Source organism: Notolabrus celidotus, chromosome 3 (genome assembly GCF_009762535.1).
Source record: "Notolabrus celidotus isolate fNotCel1 chromosome 3, fNotCel1.pri, whole genome shotgun sequence".
Taxonomy (NCBI): Eukaryota; Metazoa; Chordata; class Actinopteri; order Labriformes; family Labridae; genus Notolabrus; species Notolabrus celidotus.
In genome coordinates, this window is record NC_048274.1 from 28,948,654 (window position 1) to 28,967,941 (window position 19,288).

Consider the following 19,288-nt stretch of genomic DNA (forward strand, 5'->3'; position numbering starts at 1 on the left):
AAAATAGCAGGTGCCCTTGGATATGCCTGCAATGTGTATCATATTCATGACACAACACATGTGTGGATGATCTTAAATATATACTGATAATAGGATAATGAAATCCAACCTATGAAAATGACTCATTCAAACTGTGTGCATCAAGTCTTTCTGATTCGCTTGACATCTATTTTAAAAACGGCACTTTAAGGACTTCTTGTGGGTCAGGCCCATTGACAGTGTGGACAGCACACATCTGTCTTCTCCCATTGTAACATGGGAAGGCAAAATACTGCCGTGATAGGAGCTGGTAGAGCCATGGCATGTACACAATTAATTTGGCTGGTGTAGTCATGGGACTGACGCACACACCTTCCGCTCACCAAAACACGCACTTAACCTACTTATAAAAAGGCAAAGATTCCTCAGGTCAGCACAGTCCACAGCCGAGCAGATGCCTGTGCTGATTTGAAGCAGATACACTCATGGTTATGGAAAGTTCAACGACTCTGTTCTTCCTCTGTTAATCTAATAAATAAAAAAATAACACGTGAGGAGCCAAATTAGTTAAAAGAGCTGTCAATCAATCAACTTTTTAATATCAATTGACTAATCAAAATTAATCTTCTCAGAAAAATGAGCACTTGGACATAAATCAAATGATAAGAACAAAATGCTTTGACAGAAAACATGTTTGAGACATGCTTTTTAATTTTCTAGTTTGACCCATATTCCATTTGTTTTAATGGAGGAGGCTGGCTTGAAGTCACCAGGGAGAGCTGTAAAAGTGTTTACCTTACTCAGGATAGCCAGTGTTTTTTCAATTGTTTTATACAGTCTGTGGTCAGGCCATCACTTAAAATATGCACAGAACAGTATGTATGTATTATAGTTTATTACCAGGCCTCAGTTAGCTTAGTGTCAGGGTCTTGTCTCACCCTGTCGTGATTCTTTTTCACAAAACAACCTGCTTACCATACATTATCCCTTACTTATTAGCATGTCATTTAAATCTGGACATACTGTTTAGTAGAAGAATAGAATGTAACAGAAATCAAATCCCTTTAATTTGCTGATAGGACCCTTTCATAAGTGATGTGTAATCTGTTAAGTTGTACTTTGGATCGCTTTTAAGAGACTCAACGCTGGAGTAGTGTGAATAGTACTCACATCTCTGTCATGGATCTAGGGGAACATTTTTCTGGGTTTAAAGTGTCTGCTAGTCAGATAACATTTCTCTCTTCTTGATTTGTGAGCAGTGGTATTCACGACGCATGGTCTAACAAGGTCAAAGGCCAGCGGTGTCCTTGTCTCTCTTTCTCTCCACTGCACTGTTATCAATCAGACAGACCAACCAAAGACAGATCAACTGAAAAACAAGCACACACAAACACACTGACACACACCCTTAAACTTACACACAGCCCTCTCCCTGAAAAATGTAAGCAAGTTTCTCTCTTCCACTCTGTTGGTTTTCCACCCCTCCGTGACTTCAGCTGACTTTTATTCATCATAACAGAATGAAAATATAGAATTGCCTCTGGAGATTAGAACAAAGAAAAAATGAATGTATAGACATAAAGGAAATAGCATGAAGGAGGTGGATATATGGAGAGGGAAAAAAAGTGAGTGAAAGGAGGAGACAAAAAAGGGTGAGGTGAGGAGAAAGAGAGATGGCCTCTCTAAGTGCAGCAGCACATAGGCACAGAGCTGTGAGTTCCCAGGCAAGACAGCATGGGCTGCCTATTTGTCAGCATTGATCAACCCATTAAGGGGCTGTGGTGGGAAGCATATTGGTTTTGGAGGCCAAAGGGGCAGAGAGAGACAAAGATAAAGCAAGACGGGGGGTGTTGAACTCCTTTCAGCCTCGGCAGCCGCACGTCGGTGGGATGAAAAAGCCTGTAGTCTTCCCCTCCAATGTCTATGCAGTTCATTTTGCAGGGTCCCCGACGGGAAGGTAGTGGATGTCATTTGTCTTACAGCATCTCACGAGGCCTAACTGTATATGTTATCTTAGCTTTCTGCCGCTTTGATGCTAATAAGGAACTAGCTAGCTTCTCAGATAGACGGCTTGTCACTTATCCTCTTCCTTCATGTGTGTGTATGTGGTGTGCACTAAGTGTGGGTGGTGGTGGCTGAGGTGGGGGCGGGTCTTGGCCCTGGGGGAACGCAGGCTGCCTCTTCGCCCAGCCTCTGATGAATTCATATAATTAACTCTGCCTTGATCTGTTGGCTAATCCTGCACTCAGTAATAAGGGATTAAAATGTCACCTAAGCCACCTGCTGTTATTGAGCCCCTAGACTTTTTGTGCCTGTGTGTATCTGTGTGTGCATGTGTGTTGGATAGACAGAAAAAGAGAGACAGAGACAGAAAGTGAGAGAGAGTGTGTGAAAGTAGAGTGGAAGATTTTCGTGCTGGAGACATTTTCTATGTATGCAGAAGAAAAAGTGTGTACAGGACACTATAAAGTAGCTCAAAGAAGCAGACGTCTTAACCAAGACCCTTTGCATCTTCGCTCCATTCACAGCTATAGTTTTTTTTTTTTTTCAACTATAGTTTGGCATCAAGCTGAACTCTATAATTTGGCAGGAAGCTGGAGCAGAAGTTGCAGCAGACTCGCTCTGAAAAACTCTTGTCACAGTCACTAAAAAAGGACATGAAAGTGGGACATGCTGGAAGGTGGGAGTTGAGAAATCTTTTTTCTTCCCTCCCCTCTCTCCATGACCTCCTTGGACCAAGTAAAAGAAAAAAAAGAAGAAGAAAGAAAAGAGTGCCATTGGTTGGCTAACAGCCCATAGACCAACAACCTGCCTGCCGGCCACCTCCACTCGGTTGCCTAGCAACCCCAAATGTACTTTTGGGTTGTCTAATGACTCTTGTTGCTGCAGAGGCACAGGGGCTACTAATGAAGCCTCCTGACCAATCGCTGCCGTTAAAGACCTGGAAGCTGACTGATCACTGGACAGGGACTGTGTGACTGCCCCCCAACCTGAGCTGCTGTCAAGACACACTCTCTCTCTCTCACACACACACACACACACACACACACACACACACACACACACACACACACACACACACACACACACACACACACACACACACACACTTCAAATATGTATAAGGATCACACCTTAACTTACTGCTCACAATACTCCAGCTGGCCTGAATTCTCTCTCGTTTGCACTACTACACATCAATGCCTCACCCTACCTGAACTCTACCTCAGACTCACATGTAAACATACACAGCGCAGAAGGCATGGCAGTCTTCCAGATTGAAAAAAACTAGATAAATAAAACCTCTTCTGTCTGGCCAAACAGTAATGTAAATAATGCCACTTTGGCTCTTAATCAAAACTGTAAAACAAGCCTATGGTGGTATGAGTACATTCTCAAGGGCCTCTGTTCACCAACCCCCGAACACAGTAATAATGGTATGGCAAACATCTGGATTTAAAAATGTCCCTGAGCTGGAAATAAATATTTGCCAGCCTTACTTTGAATATAATACCATAACGGTTAAAAGGTATATTGAGGTTTCTGCCTGTTGAATTGAAGTATTTCTTTGCCAGTAGAGTCATGTTTGGTCTCTGTAAATAGCATAACAAAGCATGTTGCAGAACTAGTTCAAATGTTAAATGTTATCTTGAATCAAAAATTCATTCAAGAATTGAACTTATTTGTACTCTATTTAGGCCCATAAACATTAATGGCTGTACGAAAAACATCTCAAATTGTCCCTACCAATAACAATTTTAGTTTTCCGTTTTAGGTTGACTGAGACCATCTGCCACTCACAACTTAAGGGGGATGAAAGATGGAGAGACACATTGATTGTCCAGAACCAAGTAGGCTCAAAAGTAGTTGAAGTTATTCTAAAAAAAGGGGCAGAATTATGATAGTGGTTACAAAATAATGACTATCAATATGGGGAACAGAGTGAAATGTTCGAAGATGGCAAGCCCAAAGAGGCCATCTGTAAAATGCTAAGTCAGAGAATATCTTACAGTGGTAGGAAGTGGCTGCTTTCTAGAGATTGGCAAGTGTGTGGCGTGAGTATGTTACTGGAAAATGTGAAGATATGTGTCTGTGTGGGTCAATTTGTACGGGCGTGACTGTCTCTCTCTGTCTACAGCTTAATGCACTTGTCTATGTGATGCATCTGCCATCTCTTGAAGCTTTGTTCCGATGTCACAGCATATTGCTAGGCGTGTCCCCAGGGTGTCACTATGTATACGCCTGTCTATACATGTCCAGCGGTCTTTGGTCTATATTTAGGCTGTGGTCAACTGCTGTCAAGTGCTGCATCGCCCAAGGGCCTGACGCCCACTGTGCTGCCCTCGCTGACTGATCTGAGGGGGCAGAGCCGTGTGCCATTCACTGGCACTCACATGTTGGACCTGTCTGCATGGCCTAGTTAGAAAGATAGGCCGACTGAAGACAGAAAACGCTGACGAAATATGAAACACAATGCCCAATCTGACGTGTGGCAGTCTCAATGAGAATGGATCTTCGAGGATGGCTCATATGTAGAAAGAGGGGATAATACTCCTGTATCAGAGGAGGCACAAGATTGAGTATTTTTCTGTTTTCATATTCAGACTAAAGACAATGAAAGATATGAAACCATAGACAAGGGGAGCAAAAGGAACCAAGGGAGTTTTATCAACGCCAGACACATTTAAAAGCTTTTATTTTTTCATGTTAGCTCTGCAATGTTTCTGCTTTCACCTCGCTATAAGATGGATCTTCAAAGGCTTTTTATTGATTCCCTTCTGTTAACCTTTCACAAAACTCTTTCACAGTTACACCATTCAATGGCTCTCAATGGCCTCCAGAAAGAGGAAGAGGAGTGAGGCTGGGGCAGTTGGGGTGTTGGCTATCCAGACTAGTGGCATATTGGTTGTGAGTTGCAAAAAGAGATTGTGAGAGAGGAAGAAGGGATGTAGGCAGAGAGACAGAGGTATTGCTAAGGGTCAGGGATGAGCAGGATATAGCTGGTGACTGCGAGTCTGGAGCCAGGAGGGGGACAGGAAGAGTAAGGGCCAGCTCTAGAGGACCTCTCCCTGTGGGGCTGGGAGTGGCTGATGTAATGGCATTAATCTCCAAGTGCCATCTGACACCCAGTGTGGCATCGTCATTGAAAAGTGCTAATTCTGCTGAACTGTGAGGGGAATTCAGGCATCTCTAGAGGCAGTGCCCTGGATTAATTAAACACGCTGGCATGGAGCAGTGCACAGATTTATCCCCTTTACGCCATCAGAACTGTTTGATTTTTGTGTTTAGCTCAAAAAGCAGGACACACTCAGGACAGGCCATTGTACAATTGTTTTCTTCCCACTTCACATATTGTAGCATTTGCTAATTTTATTTCATGCTAACCTGGGATTTCCCCTCTTCCTTTTCTCTCTGTTTTTTCCCCTCTACTTCTCTCTCTCCAGATGAACCGGCCCATCCAGGTGAAGCCAGCCGACAGCGAAGGACGAGGAGGTAATTAACCTTCTTCTGGTCTCCGTTGCACACGCCCCCCCTTTAAAAAAACACCACACCACACACAAACACACACACACAGCGCACACTCAATCCTTAATATTCTGCTCTCACTTGAGACACACTGGGAGTTAGTGGAGTAGCCCGTAATATAGGTCACTTGCTTCTATTGACTTCCCATCTGTGCCAGCAGAGGGGCTGTCTCAGGTTCACAGTCGCTGGGACTGGTTCAAAGACGAGACAGAGAAGAGAGAGAAATAAAAGAGATTGAGACAACAAAAAATGAATGAAGAGAAGGGAACCTCCGTCTCTTGATCTCCATAGAGTGACAGTCGAGGCTGCTAGCAGAGCAGGGGAAGTGGCACACAGCCCAAACAGAGACAGACACAGTCAAAAACACAAACTCAAAGTGGAATGTGTTATTATTTTCTCCGGAAACTCCTTGTGGTGTTCACAGGAGCTGTTTTTGTCCAGAAAGCAGAACACAGATAAAGATGAACAGTTTCCCTTTTTAAAAAATCAACACATGTGGCTCTGGAAGAAATAAAGAGACCACTGCAAAAATATCTTTTTTCACAATCTACCATTCCTTGGTTTAAGTTTGATTGAAATTAATATTAAGGTTCTTATTTATTTGCAGAAAATGGCATCGGCTTAAGATAAAAAATAAATGCAGTGAATTTCAGACCCCAAATAATGCAAAGAAAACACTAGTCAATAGATTGACTATTAAACAACAGAATGCCAATGTATTAACTTTGAAGAGATGAAAAATCAATATATTTGGTAGAAGAACCCAGATTTCTTATTTCAGCTTTCATGCCTCTTGACATGTTCTCCACTAGTCTTTCCTTTGCTGCTGGGTGATGTTATGCTACTCTTGATGCAACATTTTAACCAGCTCTGCTCTGATTGATGGCTTGTCAGGTGATCACCAAATCAGTACCTCATTAAGTAGAATGAGGTGCTTGTGTTGAAATTCAACCAACACTGAAGCAAAATTCCTGTCATGCATGTAGATATGCTGATTTAAGGAAATATTTGGAGTGGTCTCTTTGATTTTAGCTGGAGCTGTGTTTACCAAGAGCACTCCCAACTACAGTACCTTAACTACTCTTGTTACTGCCAAAATAAGTCTATATTTACGTGATGTGTGTAATCCCTTCTATAAGTATATGACCCCATGAACATTTCTAAATTTGAAAACATTTGAAATGGCAATGGGGTTATCAAAAGATGTTCAAAATGATTTACAAAAAAAATGGTAAGCTTTTGGTAGTGAACGGTAAATCTCTTAGATCAGGTGCAACCAGTTGACTTCATGAGAGTTTGAGCATTCATCAGCCATCTGTTATTTGGTCTTTGATTTATTGTTAATGTTAGAAAGTAAATCCTAAGAAACTCAAATTTTTTTTAGAATTCAAGTTGCAAAACTTTAAAATGGGGAAAGGTTTAAGGGAGTGACAACTTATGCAACGTACTGTAGATCTCATCAACACTACTTTTACATGATCAAACAGGGATTAAGTAATATAGCATATTTTTCAACCATTTGAACATAATCTGAGTTCAATTCTATGTGATCCAGTTGCACTATGATACCATGCTGCAAATGCACTAGGAGTTTAATTCTACAAGTTACATTCTATCATTTGTATTAAAAGAAAAAAAAAAAACGCCTCTAAGTGTCCCCGTCTGTTTCAAGCATGAGTCATGACGTTAAAACTTATAATTCCACTATGAAGTTGTGGTAATTTTCTTGTCAGCCGTCCTACTCCATCTTGAGCCCCACATATACATGGTGATAGAGCAGATCATTGTGAAGCCATTTGTAACTAACATCACAGAGGTTAATGCAGATTAAGCCAGTTAGAGATTTACATGCGTGGCATTGGATCTGATTGGACTGGTCTGTGTCTGCCCTGTACTCCTATTTCAGAGTGGTGATTTAGACTGCCTATAGGTCAGATTAGACTGAGCCACTCCACTGATTTATATGGTCAAGTGTGAATCGGATGGTCTATTTCTATTACCCCACACACCCCCATGTAGATCTTATTTTTTTGTCATGGCGGCACTTTAATTAACGGCCATCTAAAAACAGGCAAAGTCTGACCGACAAGGCCTGGGTGAGAGCCAATCGGCATTCTCACCAAGATAAATTGGATCTCTGGGCTTAAGAGGGGAGGATGGATGGGTCCCAATATCAATTACTACCCTTTTTCAGCAGGAAGATGGAGATGAACAGGCAGTGTGAATGAAATACAGAGGGCTCTTAGGTTGGCAGGGCCCCTGCTAGTCTGTCAGATGAACTTTCTATATGGGAGGACAGGATAGGACAGAGCACAGAATGAAATAAGACCAAGCAGACAGGCCCCAACAGAGATATTGAGCGTTAATGGCAACAGGAAGTCTGCAGACAGGCCGGGGAAGTAAACCACAGTCGCAACTGACAATGAAATGAGATTTACTATGAAGGCCTGTGGTTAAAGGAAAATAGACAACCCAGCTAGGGCTGGCTAAAGGAGAGTAAGCACCAAGGGATTCATCTGTGGGAGGCTGAGGACCAGTCAGGTGAACCAGTTCCAGTGGGGTTTAAAGATTGTCAAACCAGGAGACATTTGCACCTCTGAAATGGAGTCACATTTATCACTGTTCTCAATTATCTGTCATGGGAGCTTGTGCAGGGGTCTCGGTTACATTCCTGTGTAGGTATTAGGGCCCATTACTCCGTTTGGAGACTCTAGTAGCCTCTCTTTTGTTTAAATGCCCCTGAGAGAGGTCCTCTATCTAGAGAAATGTGAGTGTCGCAAGGAGAAGTAAAACCAGAGCTCAGAAAATGACATGGGGTGCCTGGTGCCACACAATCCTGCTGCTTGGCTTCCATTGTGGATCACAGGGATGATTCTCTGGTTGTCTATTACAATGACTCATGTCTTATTTTATTTTTTCCTTGGATTATCTAGAAAGAGTAGAGCATGAAGGGGAAGCTTCACAGCCTTTAAATCTATTTCTGTTCCTTGAGTCAGCCGACCTCTTCGCTGCAAAGTCCACATTTATCTGATGTGCTTAACACCACTTCTTTCTGACCAATTCTATCAAACCATGATTTCAACACAGAGATACTGAGACGCAATCGAGGCATGGGTCTTCTGCTCCATCGCTCTGTGGTCAGCGAAGGAGCAGGCCGGCTACTATATCTCCACTTGAAACACAAGCAATTTTCTCCGACTCAGAAAGCACAGAAATGCCTTTTCTATTGCTTTCTCTCTCTCTCTCTCTCTCTCTCTCTCTCTCTCTCTCTCTCTCTCTCTCTCTCTCTCTCTCTCTCTCTCTCTCTCTGGTGCCAAAATGTAAAGAAAGAGAGGAAGCAGTGATAGAAAGAGTAAGGGATTCAGAATAAGGCCCATGAAGGATTGAGAGAAAGAAGACAGAAAAGAAAGAGAGTAGGGAAGAGATGACAGGATGAGAAACTTAACGGAGGGTGATGGAGGCAGCTGAGTGAATCTCAGCACTAAATCATCTCAGAGCCGCCCCGTCCCTATCTCCTCCTCGGCTCGCCTCGCCAGGAATCTTTTTCCTCCTGACCTTGTCTGCTGCTGTGTCTGTGAAGAAAAGATGGGGCCAGAATTATCTATGATTGGAGATGGCTATTATCTAACACAATCTTGGAGCCAGGTCCCACTTCTCTAGCCACTGCTGTGAGACAGGAGACCACGCTGATGAGAAGAGAGATGACGGGTCAGCCGGCAACACCCTCTTCTTTTATTAACTCTGATAAGATGGGTTTAACACTCTCCCAAAATACCCTGCAACCTCCATCAACAGACTTTTCACAAAGGGCCACTCTCTGTGCGTTTGTCCATAGCTCCCCCATACTTTTTGTTTTAATTGGATACTTATACAGTGCCAGGAGCATCGTAATCCCTGCATGTGATACTCAGCAGCTTTTTAATAACTCCTCCATGCTCTTTAGTCTGTCTGGCTGAGGGGGAGTCTTTGTGAATGGCTCATGTTTGTCCTTGCCAACCTGCTGCTCCTTCAGAAGGTGACCCCAGTAGGGGCAGTGGAGAGATTGACAGGACCTTAAGATGTAGCGCACTGTGCCGTCACGGCCCACACCCCAGCAGGTAGGGAAGAGTGAGGGGCTGCTGGCTGAGCTCAGTCTGGCGAGGCCACAGGGGAGGGTCTGTCTGGAGGCTCCTCACGCCCACAAGAAGAGCGCGCTCCACTTTACATGCAATGAAGCCAAAAGATCCCTCTGTGCCTCTGGACAGGATCGTGCAAAACTCTGAAAAGTCAAGACGAACCCTTGCAGCGCTTGGTATGTGTGTGTGTGCCGAGAGATACACATAATGACACTGGGACACATGGATGGACAAAAGATTTCAGGGATTTCAAACAGTTAACTTTGTAGAATATTAAGTTACGGTTTTGAGGCATTCATTTTACAGAAAACTCTATAGTTGAGCCTGTCTGTTAGAGAACATGGTTTTAATCTAGAGTTAAAAACAATTTGACCGGACCCGGTTTCCCTGATGTTGTTTTTTTAGGATTTACGCCAAAGCTCCCCCCACACTCCCCTGAGAATAGATGTAACGTTTCTAGTGGTATAAGTAATGCATTTACAAACACAAAGCCTGTATCCCCTCATCATGCCTGATTGTGTCGACAATTTGAATGTTTGTTCTCCTCTGATTATTCCATTTACCACCTCACTATACTGGATAATCCACTTGCATACATCAGACCGGGACGAGCAGCGGGAAGGTTTTACTGTGTGGTTGCACATCATTGTCACTGAGAGAGGGTCTAATTACTTCTGTTAGCTGAGAGGGAACTAAACATGAGTAAGAAGTAGAATGGCTCTTATTATGTAGTGTAAGGTGTTGCGTAAAGAAAAGAGAATGCTTGTGGAGGTTGACAAATGGAGTGGAAAGCACGCATATATCATGCAGGTTGTTTTACAATTACCAAAGTAGCTTCTACTTTAACTTTTAAACTGCCACGCAATTCTGTATTCCAACCCTTTGTGATTAACAAAAAAATGTCCTTATCCTGAAATCCTGAAACCGGATCTCACTAGTTTTGTGTAGTAGAAGTGTAATCGGTATTTGTAGCCACACAGAGTCCCTTTCTTGATATAAAAGTATTAGCTTAATATTCTGCAGTTCATTCCTTTTTTATGCTGTAATCAACTCAGTCACCAATGTATCATTTAGTTGTAGACATGTTAAATGAATCTAGTCTTTATTGATTCAGTAATCCTTGTCTGACAATGATTGACCACATAGTTATAGTCATTAACTAATTGATCTACTGTTTCCAGCATTCATTTATTTGATCAAAAGCACAAAACTCTCTTTGATACAGAGAAGAAGTTATGTAGGGTTACAGAGGTTTTATGACAAGAAGCAGCTTGTAGGAGGTCAATAAACCCCAAAGTTCACATACTCATAGACTTTGAGGTAGGTTCCTGTTAAGTGTGTGAGTGTTTAGTGCTGGCCCACTGTCACATCATTAAGCACATAAGCTGTCTAATGCCGTCTTTACAACGCCAAGTTGTGCATTTTACATGAGTCCACATTTTTGAGGACTTAATTGTGGGACCTACCCAGAGTGCTTTGCAAACCTGTTGATGTGTTGATAAAAAGGGGGAATAAATGACATTGATGTCATTTTGGCTTTTGTTGGTTTGCTTAATATAAACACTGTACTGTCAGGCACAAAAATGTATGCTGGAGGTCGACATTTTTTGGTTGTTGTACAACTTGTTTCCAGAAATCATATGATGGTATGAAAGTACTTATATACCATCTCGAGCCCTCACGAACTCACAGACTGCATGCATGATCTCCATTAAAGTCCATGAGGGTTCAGTGATAAGCGTTAAGGGTGGGAACTGGGATTGCAGCAATGTCAGCCCAGGACACACAAGAGTTAATGCCAGTATTAAACACCTACATAACAAAAATGTGTCTTCAATAAGTCGTAGTTACTTCTTCTAAATGTTGGTAAAATTGTTGAATGCTGATTATCCAAACGGTGTTATTTAGAAGTGAATGGCATTTTGGATTCTTCGCAGAACCTTGCCTTTTACTGGGACATACAGTAGCTGGTGAAAAAACAAAGTCTATCTTTATTAAGAAGCCATTCTCAACATTTTGTACACCCTGTCTTGTACGCCCACATGTGTGAGCGTGTCTGGTGGCGGGCCCTCCCAGGCAGCAGCGCAGCAGCATCAGGCTTTTCTAATGAGACCATAAGAAGCACAACTTCTCTGTTGTGCTGCCTGGAACATTAGTCTGCATTTGAAATGCACCCAGCGGCCTAGGAGGCATCTTTTATCGTTGGATGCAGCTGTCCATGCTTTCTGAACACTTACTACTAGCAAGCTTTCCTGACTACTGCCAGCGGGCAATAAGTGATAGAATCGTGAAAAAAAAAAGAAAGAAAAATAGAAATATTTACCACGACACAGCAGCAGAAGAATATTTCTTTAAGAGAACCTTCCCGTTATTGGCAAACAAAAGCATACACTTTTTAAAAGTAGGACTTCAGAGCAACTGATTCAGTGCCTGGAGAGAAAGAGAGGGCTGAGGGATAACAAAAATATATAGAGAGAGCAACAGAGATACAAAGGGAGAGGAGAGGAAAAGAAAAGCAAAATCTATATGTATAGACTGCAGCCTATGACACAAGTAGCACTTTATTCCATGGAGAGAAGCATCAATCTTGACAGCATATGGCGTCTGTGCAAAATCCATTAATTTTTAATATACCAGGCGCTGAAATGAAAAGGCTTCCTGAGACAAGCAATTGTCAGATGTCAGCAGTGTTTTGATAACTTTTTTGATCTCCTTTTTTTATTTGCATTCATAAAATGAGGCTGTCCATATGCCACCTTGGTTGGACATGGCTGAAGTTTGACATGGAAGCATTTTCTATACAATTGCTCCCATCTAACAGTCAGGAGATGAGGCACTGGGGAGGAAACAAAAAGACATGTGGATTACTTATCGTTTGAGTGCGCACTGTCCTGAGGCCTAGGCGAGAAAAAAAAAACTATAACTGTCATTACATGTGCCCACAAATGCATTAATACACTGTATAACCTTACACACGCAATAAAACTAAGGAAGAATATGATAACAAGCAAATAGTCACATGTTGTTCCATTCTTCTTCAAACAGCCAAGTTAATTTTGAAACCGCTTCATACCCTTGATTTTCTTTTTGTGTGTAGTAAATAGTGCCAGAAGAGCACTGAGAAATTAGGAGTGTTAAGTAGTAGCACTGATAGAAACAAATCTAAATGATGTAGCTAGGGCTTCCTAACTACCACACACATACACACACATTATCATTTTAAAGTAGAGGCAGGGTTTCAAGTGCAGATTACAAAGGTCTCTTCAGAGGAGAGCAGACAAGTGCTGTAGAGCTCAAATGTTCTCCAGCTGTGTGGCTAAGCTCTGTCGAGGGATAAGATGAGCCCTTCTCAATGAGAGATAAGTAGCAGAGGTCAAACAGTAAGCTCAATGAGTTTTGTCATACTTTTCACACTTCTATATGCTCAGACAGCTCTATATGAAGGTCCTCGACCCTCTTAATGCAAATACATGATTGTACTCCAAAAGAATATTCCCTTTTTTCCCCACTCTCTCCTCTCCCGTTTTAATGGATAACTCTTTGGACTCACGGAGTCATCTCCTCATGCAGAGGGTGCATTACAACATATTTATTCATATTCATAAAATGCCAATTTAAAGCTAGAGAGTGGCCATAGGAGATGAGCCCGGAACTTGGAAAAATCCAATAAGAGATGCTATGGAGACAGGTGCAAAGCGGACTAATTAATAGCAATCTATACTCTGGCCAGGGCACGCAGTGGGCCGACTGAGACGCTTAGGCCGGGCAATGAAAAGATAGCAGCTCCAAATTCATTTTTCTCACCGTGGCTCTCCCAAAGGAAGGCTCCCAAGTACACTCACACTTCCTTTAATGCCTGCACTGGGGTGTAATTTATTTTTGCGTTTGCCAGCACATTGGAAAGTTCATTACTTCGCTCATGGCTTGTTAATTAGCCTTGTAAAGCCGCCATTAGATCTCCTCGGGCCAGGACCGAGATGAGACTTTTGTCCCAAACATTAACACACTGCAGGAGGCCTGTAAAGTGCACTCTGCCCATTTGCGTCGTAGCAGTGACACCTCGGTGAAAAAGTGAAAGATGAAGGGACAATCAAGGCAAAGTCACGTATGCTCTGGACGGGCTGACTGCCTCGTTTCATGTTTCACCTTTGCTGCCATGGACAGAGGTCAGGCTCATTTCTCTCTAACACCTGTTCAGGGCTAACTTTACAGCTATGCAGCTCCTCCACTGATGCCCAATATCCAGTTAGACGCCTGTCTTCCTGTCCGTCTTTCTCTAAACCCCAATCGACGGTATAAATGGCTGTCTCTGTGGTGATCTCCTCCTGGTTCTCGCTCACTTCCAACCCCGGAGCTCCAAGGAGGAGTGGTAATGAGCGGTAGTAGCAGGCTCAGCTGGCATCTTGGAGAATCCCTGCTGTCTGAGGCGTGACTACAGGAACACAGACTGACACCACAGCTACAACACCAGCCGAAGAGACCAGGCAGCGTGGCCTTATTGATTATGCAGGTGCTCATTTGTGTGGCCAAGCGGGTAGCAGGCACGTGTCTCATTTGAACTTACAGGAATGGAACAGGATCCGATTTACCCGCAGCAGAAAAGGAAGCCCCGGTGCTTTATTTTTATAACAGCTGCGTCTAATGGGGCCTGGCAGGTACAGGAGGCGTCACATCTGTCGAGGCCCAGGTGATGCTCTCGCCCTTCGCTCCTCCCCACTCCTAGCCTCATTCCCCACCAGTCAAATGACTCACACCGAAGATCAGCGGTGTCATTCCCAATAAACTCCTCTTCCTCTTCCTGCCACTTTCCATCAGTTCTAGCGATAGGTTCTTGCTAGTAGCCATTTCATTCCACAACACAGCGGAATAAGGGGATGCATAATGTAGAAGATGTAAAGAAGATGAATGCTCTGTCTAATGCCAGGGCACTGGGGAGATTAATTAGAAAAATCCAGCTGTCTGACTGGTCAAAATGTAGAGGTATTGAGCCCATACGTCTGAGCCTGGGTGCTCCCCGTCGGTGCTCAGAAAAGAAAGGACATGAAGTGTCAGGAAAGAAACTGGGATAGCTAAAGGCCCTTCAGAGTTCACGAAGAACAGCACTGCTACTCCAATCCTTAACTGCATCTCATTCCAGATAAGTACTGGTTGGGAAATTGGGAAATGTCATTGCTTCAAGCCAGCCAGATCACTGATTCAGCCAACATTTAGACTTTAAAATGGAAGCTGCTTTATCACATGAACTTAAATTTCTTTGACCACTTAACACATACATTTTGGTACTGATGAAGTCTACAAAAGATGACTTTGTAAGAATGTAGCCCTGATAACTTAAAATTCAAAACTACCATTGATTTAAATTTCTCCCACTTTGACATCCGTTTGTTAAAAGTTATCATCAATAAATTGCCAGTAAGGAGCAGATCTGACCTCCTGTCACAGCATCTCGTTTATAAAGTTCCATATTGTCAACACTGAAAATGAGTTGATCTGTTGTGCCTCTTTGACCATGGTTTCAAGTGAAATATTTAGTAGGGCATCAAGAGAAGATTTTGCTTTTACAGTTAAAATGTTTTACCGTACTTCCTGCAAAAACCCCTCTCGATCACTTGACTGTAAATAATAAGCCATGAATGTTAGCTGCCGTGGTTGCTGCTGCAATATGTCAACAGGGCAGCCATATGGAGAGGGGGGCCATGCCTTCAAATGAACATAGGTCTATAATTGCTGGGGATCCATTTACGATCAAATATCAATAACTCGCTGAATTGTAGATTGATTTTGTTTTGCACACACATACACACCACTATATCCACTTCATGTTGTGGTCTTGTCCACACTGAAAGGATTGTATTTCCCATAACCACACTCTAACCATACATTATCCATCAAGAATATTTTACTGATCTAAAATTATTCATGTATAAAGTTTTTTTTAAATAGTCCCACTGATTCCACTGTGGTAGTGTTCTTTGACGATGGATTTTAAGCTCCCTGTTGCGGTCGAATTGACATTAAACTGAACACTTCAATTCACAGTCAAATCACGGTCAAACATCAGAATCAGCTTTTTTGTTATTGTTTACATTACATTGAACATGTCCATTGACTATTAAGTTGGACAAGATGAACGAGTCTCCTGTCAGATTATATATGTTAACTTTGGTCCTCATTCAGTTCTCCTTCTTCTCTGAGCCCTGCGTTTGACACACCTTTGAAAATAATAAAGGCAAATTTCACAACTTTTGACACTGCTGCTATCATCACCACCGCTAACGGTTTAAGATTCTTTGTAGTGATCGGTAACCTAAAGTTTCACTCACCTGCCTCCCTGCTGTTGCTAGGATTGCTGGACGGGATCCAATATGAAAATAGCAGTGAGGTTTGGCCTGCCGAATTAGCATACTAACTGAAACTGAGGTTTTTGCCACATCGTGATGCCAACGGAAACTATTATTTTTACCACACCATGCGGTCTATGGTGTCGACAAGCAGTAGCAAAATCTGCCAGAACTCTTTTCCGTTGCTCATGTTAGTTAAGGCTAATAACCTTTCGTCTCGTCATCGTCTTATTAATGAAAACAACATTTTTCATTGTTTTCACTTGTCATAGAAAAGTAGGTAATTGACGCACATTTGTTGTCATAATTTCCGTTAACGAAATCAACACTGCTTTGTTCCCTGTCCTGAATTCCTGTGCAAACACTGTTACATACAAGTTCCATGATTTTTTTCTACAACATATTTCACATATTCCAGCAGATATTGGAGCTGGGATTGTACACACTTAAATGTGAAACCATGAGAAAATGCGCTGGTTCAGATATTGTTTAGTTGTGTTACTTCTCTCTGGTTTAAATTGGGAAGAACATGCTGTACTCTGACTTATAAAAACTCCTACTCCTTTGGAGATAAGAAAATGTACTACCATGTTCGTCTTCCATGTTATCTTTCAACTCAGCAACTTTAAGCATTGCAATGATCTAACAGTTTTTCTACCTGTGAAAAAAACTGCTGCTCTCTTTCTACCCTTACCACAAACCCACAGTGCTCCAAATATCATCATCAAACATCACTGTGACAGACATGAATAGCTCACTGGAAACAGGAATATATCACCCCCATAGCAGGGTTGGGTAGCACACCACACAACGGTAAGATCAACAACAATAACAACAACAACAGTAGCAGCAGCAGCAGCAGCAGGTTTGGCTCAACGCAGTCGACTGCTGATAAAAGGGGAGGGAGGGGGATGAGTAGCACAAGTTCCTCTCGGCTCAGCAGAACGGTGCGATCAGCTGTAGCATTTGTCTGTTCTCTCCTCTCTTTCACCTCCCTCGTTCTTTCCTTCCTCCCCTCAACCCCTTTCCTTACCCCCTTCCTCTCTTCCTATCCAGAAGACAGGAAGCTGTTTGTGGGAATGCTGGGCAAGCAGCAGAGTGAGGATGACGTCCGGCGGCTGTTCGAGACCTTTGGCCAGATTGAGGAGTGCACCGTCCTGCGGGGGCCTGATGGGGCCAGTAAGGGTCAGAGCCCACACACCTCCACTTTTTTTCCTTTTCTCTGTCCCTTTTAATCCCTCTCTCTGTCTCTCTGTCTGTCTGTCTTTCTGTCTTACTGTAGCAGTGCTGTCTCTCATTCTCTTTCTTCTCTTTACAAGTTAAGAACGATGCTTCACCCGCTCCTTCTCATTGACATCGTCTGCGATCCGCTCTGCTCTTCTGAATACTCATCCTCCCCTTCAGCTTTTTTATTTTTCACCACCTCTTGTGTGTCTTGCATTTCTTTATACCTCATTGTCACTGTGCTCCGACACCTCCTCCTTCCCACTTTCTTTTTCTCACTACTTTGTGCATTTCCCTTCCCTTTTGTCTTCTCACTCTGACTCTCCTTTCTCTCTCCTTCTTTTTCTCTCTCCCCTCCAAAACTTTCTCCTCTGTTCTCTCTTCATCTCAGCAGCTCCTCTCACCCTGAGCTTGTACTCAACAGATCCATCACACAACATCTCGTTTTTTTTTTTTTTTACTCCTCGCCCCCTCTCTCTCCCCCTCCTCCACCTCTTCTTGTTATCTGAAAAGCTGAGGGGTTGTAATCATGTTTGTTTCCGACATTCCCGTCATCCCTCCCTTGGGACACCATTGGACAATAATGTCCTACTGTAAATAAAGCAGCCAGGCTCTGGGTTTTTCACTGCTGTCACTCACTGTGCTGCGGATTTGCCAGCATTCAGGAACAGCTTATGCATTCATGTCTGTGGCTTATGTGCTATTTAGTTAGCAGAGCATGGTTGAATTAAAGACGCCTGTGAAATGTGCAACGCAGGTGGGATTGTTCTGAGAGTGCAGGAGTCCCCCCATTATCCTTTGATGGGTTTCTGTCTTATAGCCATATTTGAAGCGATAACGCCAATGATATTGCTTTGAACCTTTACCTTCCTTTCTCTTTGTGATTTACTCCCCTGTATGAAGCAGCTGAATATGTGAAAAGCATGTGTGGGAAGGCGAAGGAGTGCAGCAAGCCTACTGAGTATATCGAAAAGAAAAGGTGGCTGTGCCAACCCACATACCTATCTGTGTCAACATCTGTTCCCCTTACTGTTAATCCCGGGTCTATTGCTCTGCGTCGCCCCAATGGCCTGCTAACTTTCTTTCTCCCCAGCTTGTTTCCTCTTTTTCCCTCACTGGCTCCCTCTCTTGTCTGCTCACATGCCTCAAGCTGATTGACAGCACATGAATGAAATCAGGCCTGTGCTGTTGTGTCAGACAGGAGCTAGTTTTCTTCCTCATTCTCGCCCTCACTTCTTTTCGACCCTTCTGCACCCCACACCTCATCTTTTTTTTTCCCTCATCCTTTCCTCACATGCCATATGTTCCTGTGTTGGTATTTGTCTCTATTGCTACCAGCTCGATCACCTTTTCTTCACGTTTCTGCTGCTATGAAACGGTGGGGCAGTGTTTAACAGGAATTCTACCAGCAGACAAAGGTCTCATATGTAGGTACCTGGTCCTATCACTGTCTGTGAAACAGTCCCACGCAATCATTATGGGATGTTACGGCAAATTATTTTGCCAGCCGCCTCGCTTGGGATGAGGTTGCCGTAATTTGAATGAGACAGACCTTGAAATTGACGGTGCTATCTGTTCCATGATGGAGGCTTTGTCCCCTGTTGATGTAAATTTATGCTACTCAGAGGCTTTTTCAGCACCCCTCTTCACCCAATAAAAAGGCCGAGAAGTTTAACATCCATCTCTCTATGGCGCTGCTCCTCAAAGTACTTTTAAAGTGCAACACTTGCTGCCAGAGTTGAATAGAGCCCCGAATTGTCAGGAAAATAGAGAGATGGCTTTTAGGTCTATAATTAAGTTGTGTTATAAATGTCACCCATCCAGCAGGATGGAATTCATGCATACATATTATTACCCCGGGAATTCAAAAGGCAGTGCAGATCCTCTTGCTTGAAAGCAATACAATCTCTCTTTTTCCTTTCCCCCCCCAACTCATTCTGAGCCATCAAATTCAAAACTCAAATGTGCACTATAATTTATGAGGCTGTGGCACTTCCAATCTTTTGAGATGCTCTGTTCTCTGTCCCCTAACTTTTTTTTTCCGGGCCAAGAAAAGCAAGGCTCGGGCATTGAGTTTTATGTTGGAGAAATTTGACATGTATG

The 19,288-nt window shown here is 43.0% G+C and overlaps 1 protein-coding gene and 1 long non-coding RNA gene across 2 annotated transcripts in view; one reads left to right on the plus strand and one right to left on the minus strand.

The window, feature by feature from the left end:
- Window positions 1-19,288, plus strand: part of si:dkey-205h23.2 (CUGBP Elav-like family member 4) — a 145,995-nt gene that overhangs the window by 94,309 nt on the left and 32,398 nt on the right. Inside the window, 2 exon segments of the mRNA XM_034680887.1 lie at window positions 5,424-5,472; window positions 17,018-17,146. Coding sequence (XP_034536778.1) covers window positions 5,424-5,472; window positions 17,018-17,146 — 178 coding nt within the window.
- Window positions 12,272-19,288, minus strand: part of LOC117810896 — a 111,846-nt gene continuing 104,829 nt past the window's right edge. Inside the window, exon 5 of the long non-coding RNA XR_004630874.1 lies at window positions 12,272-12,456. This is a non-coding gene — a long non-coding RNA (uncharacterized LOC117810896). The remainder of the gene's footprint in view (window positions 12,457-19,288) is intronic.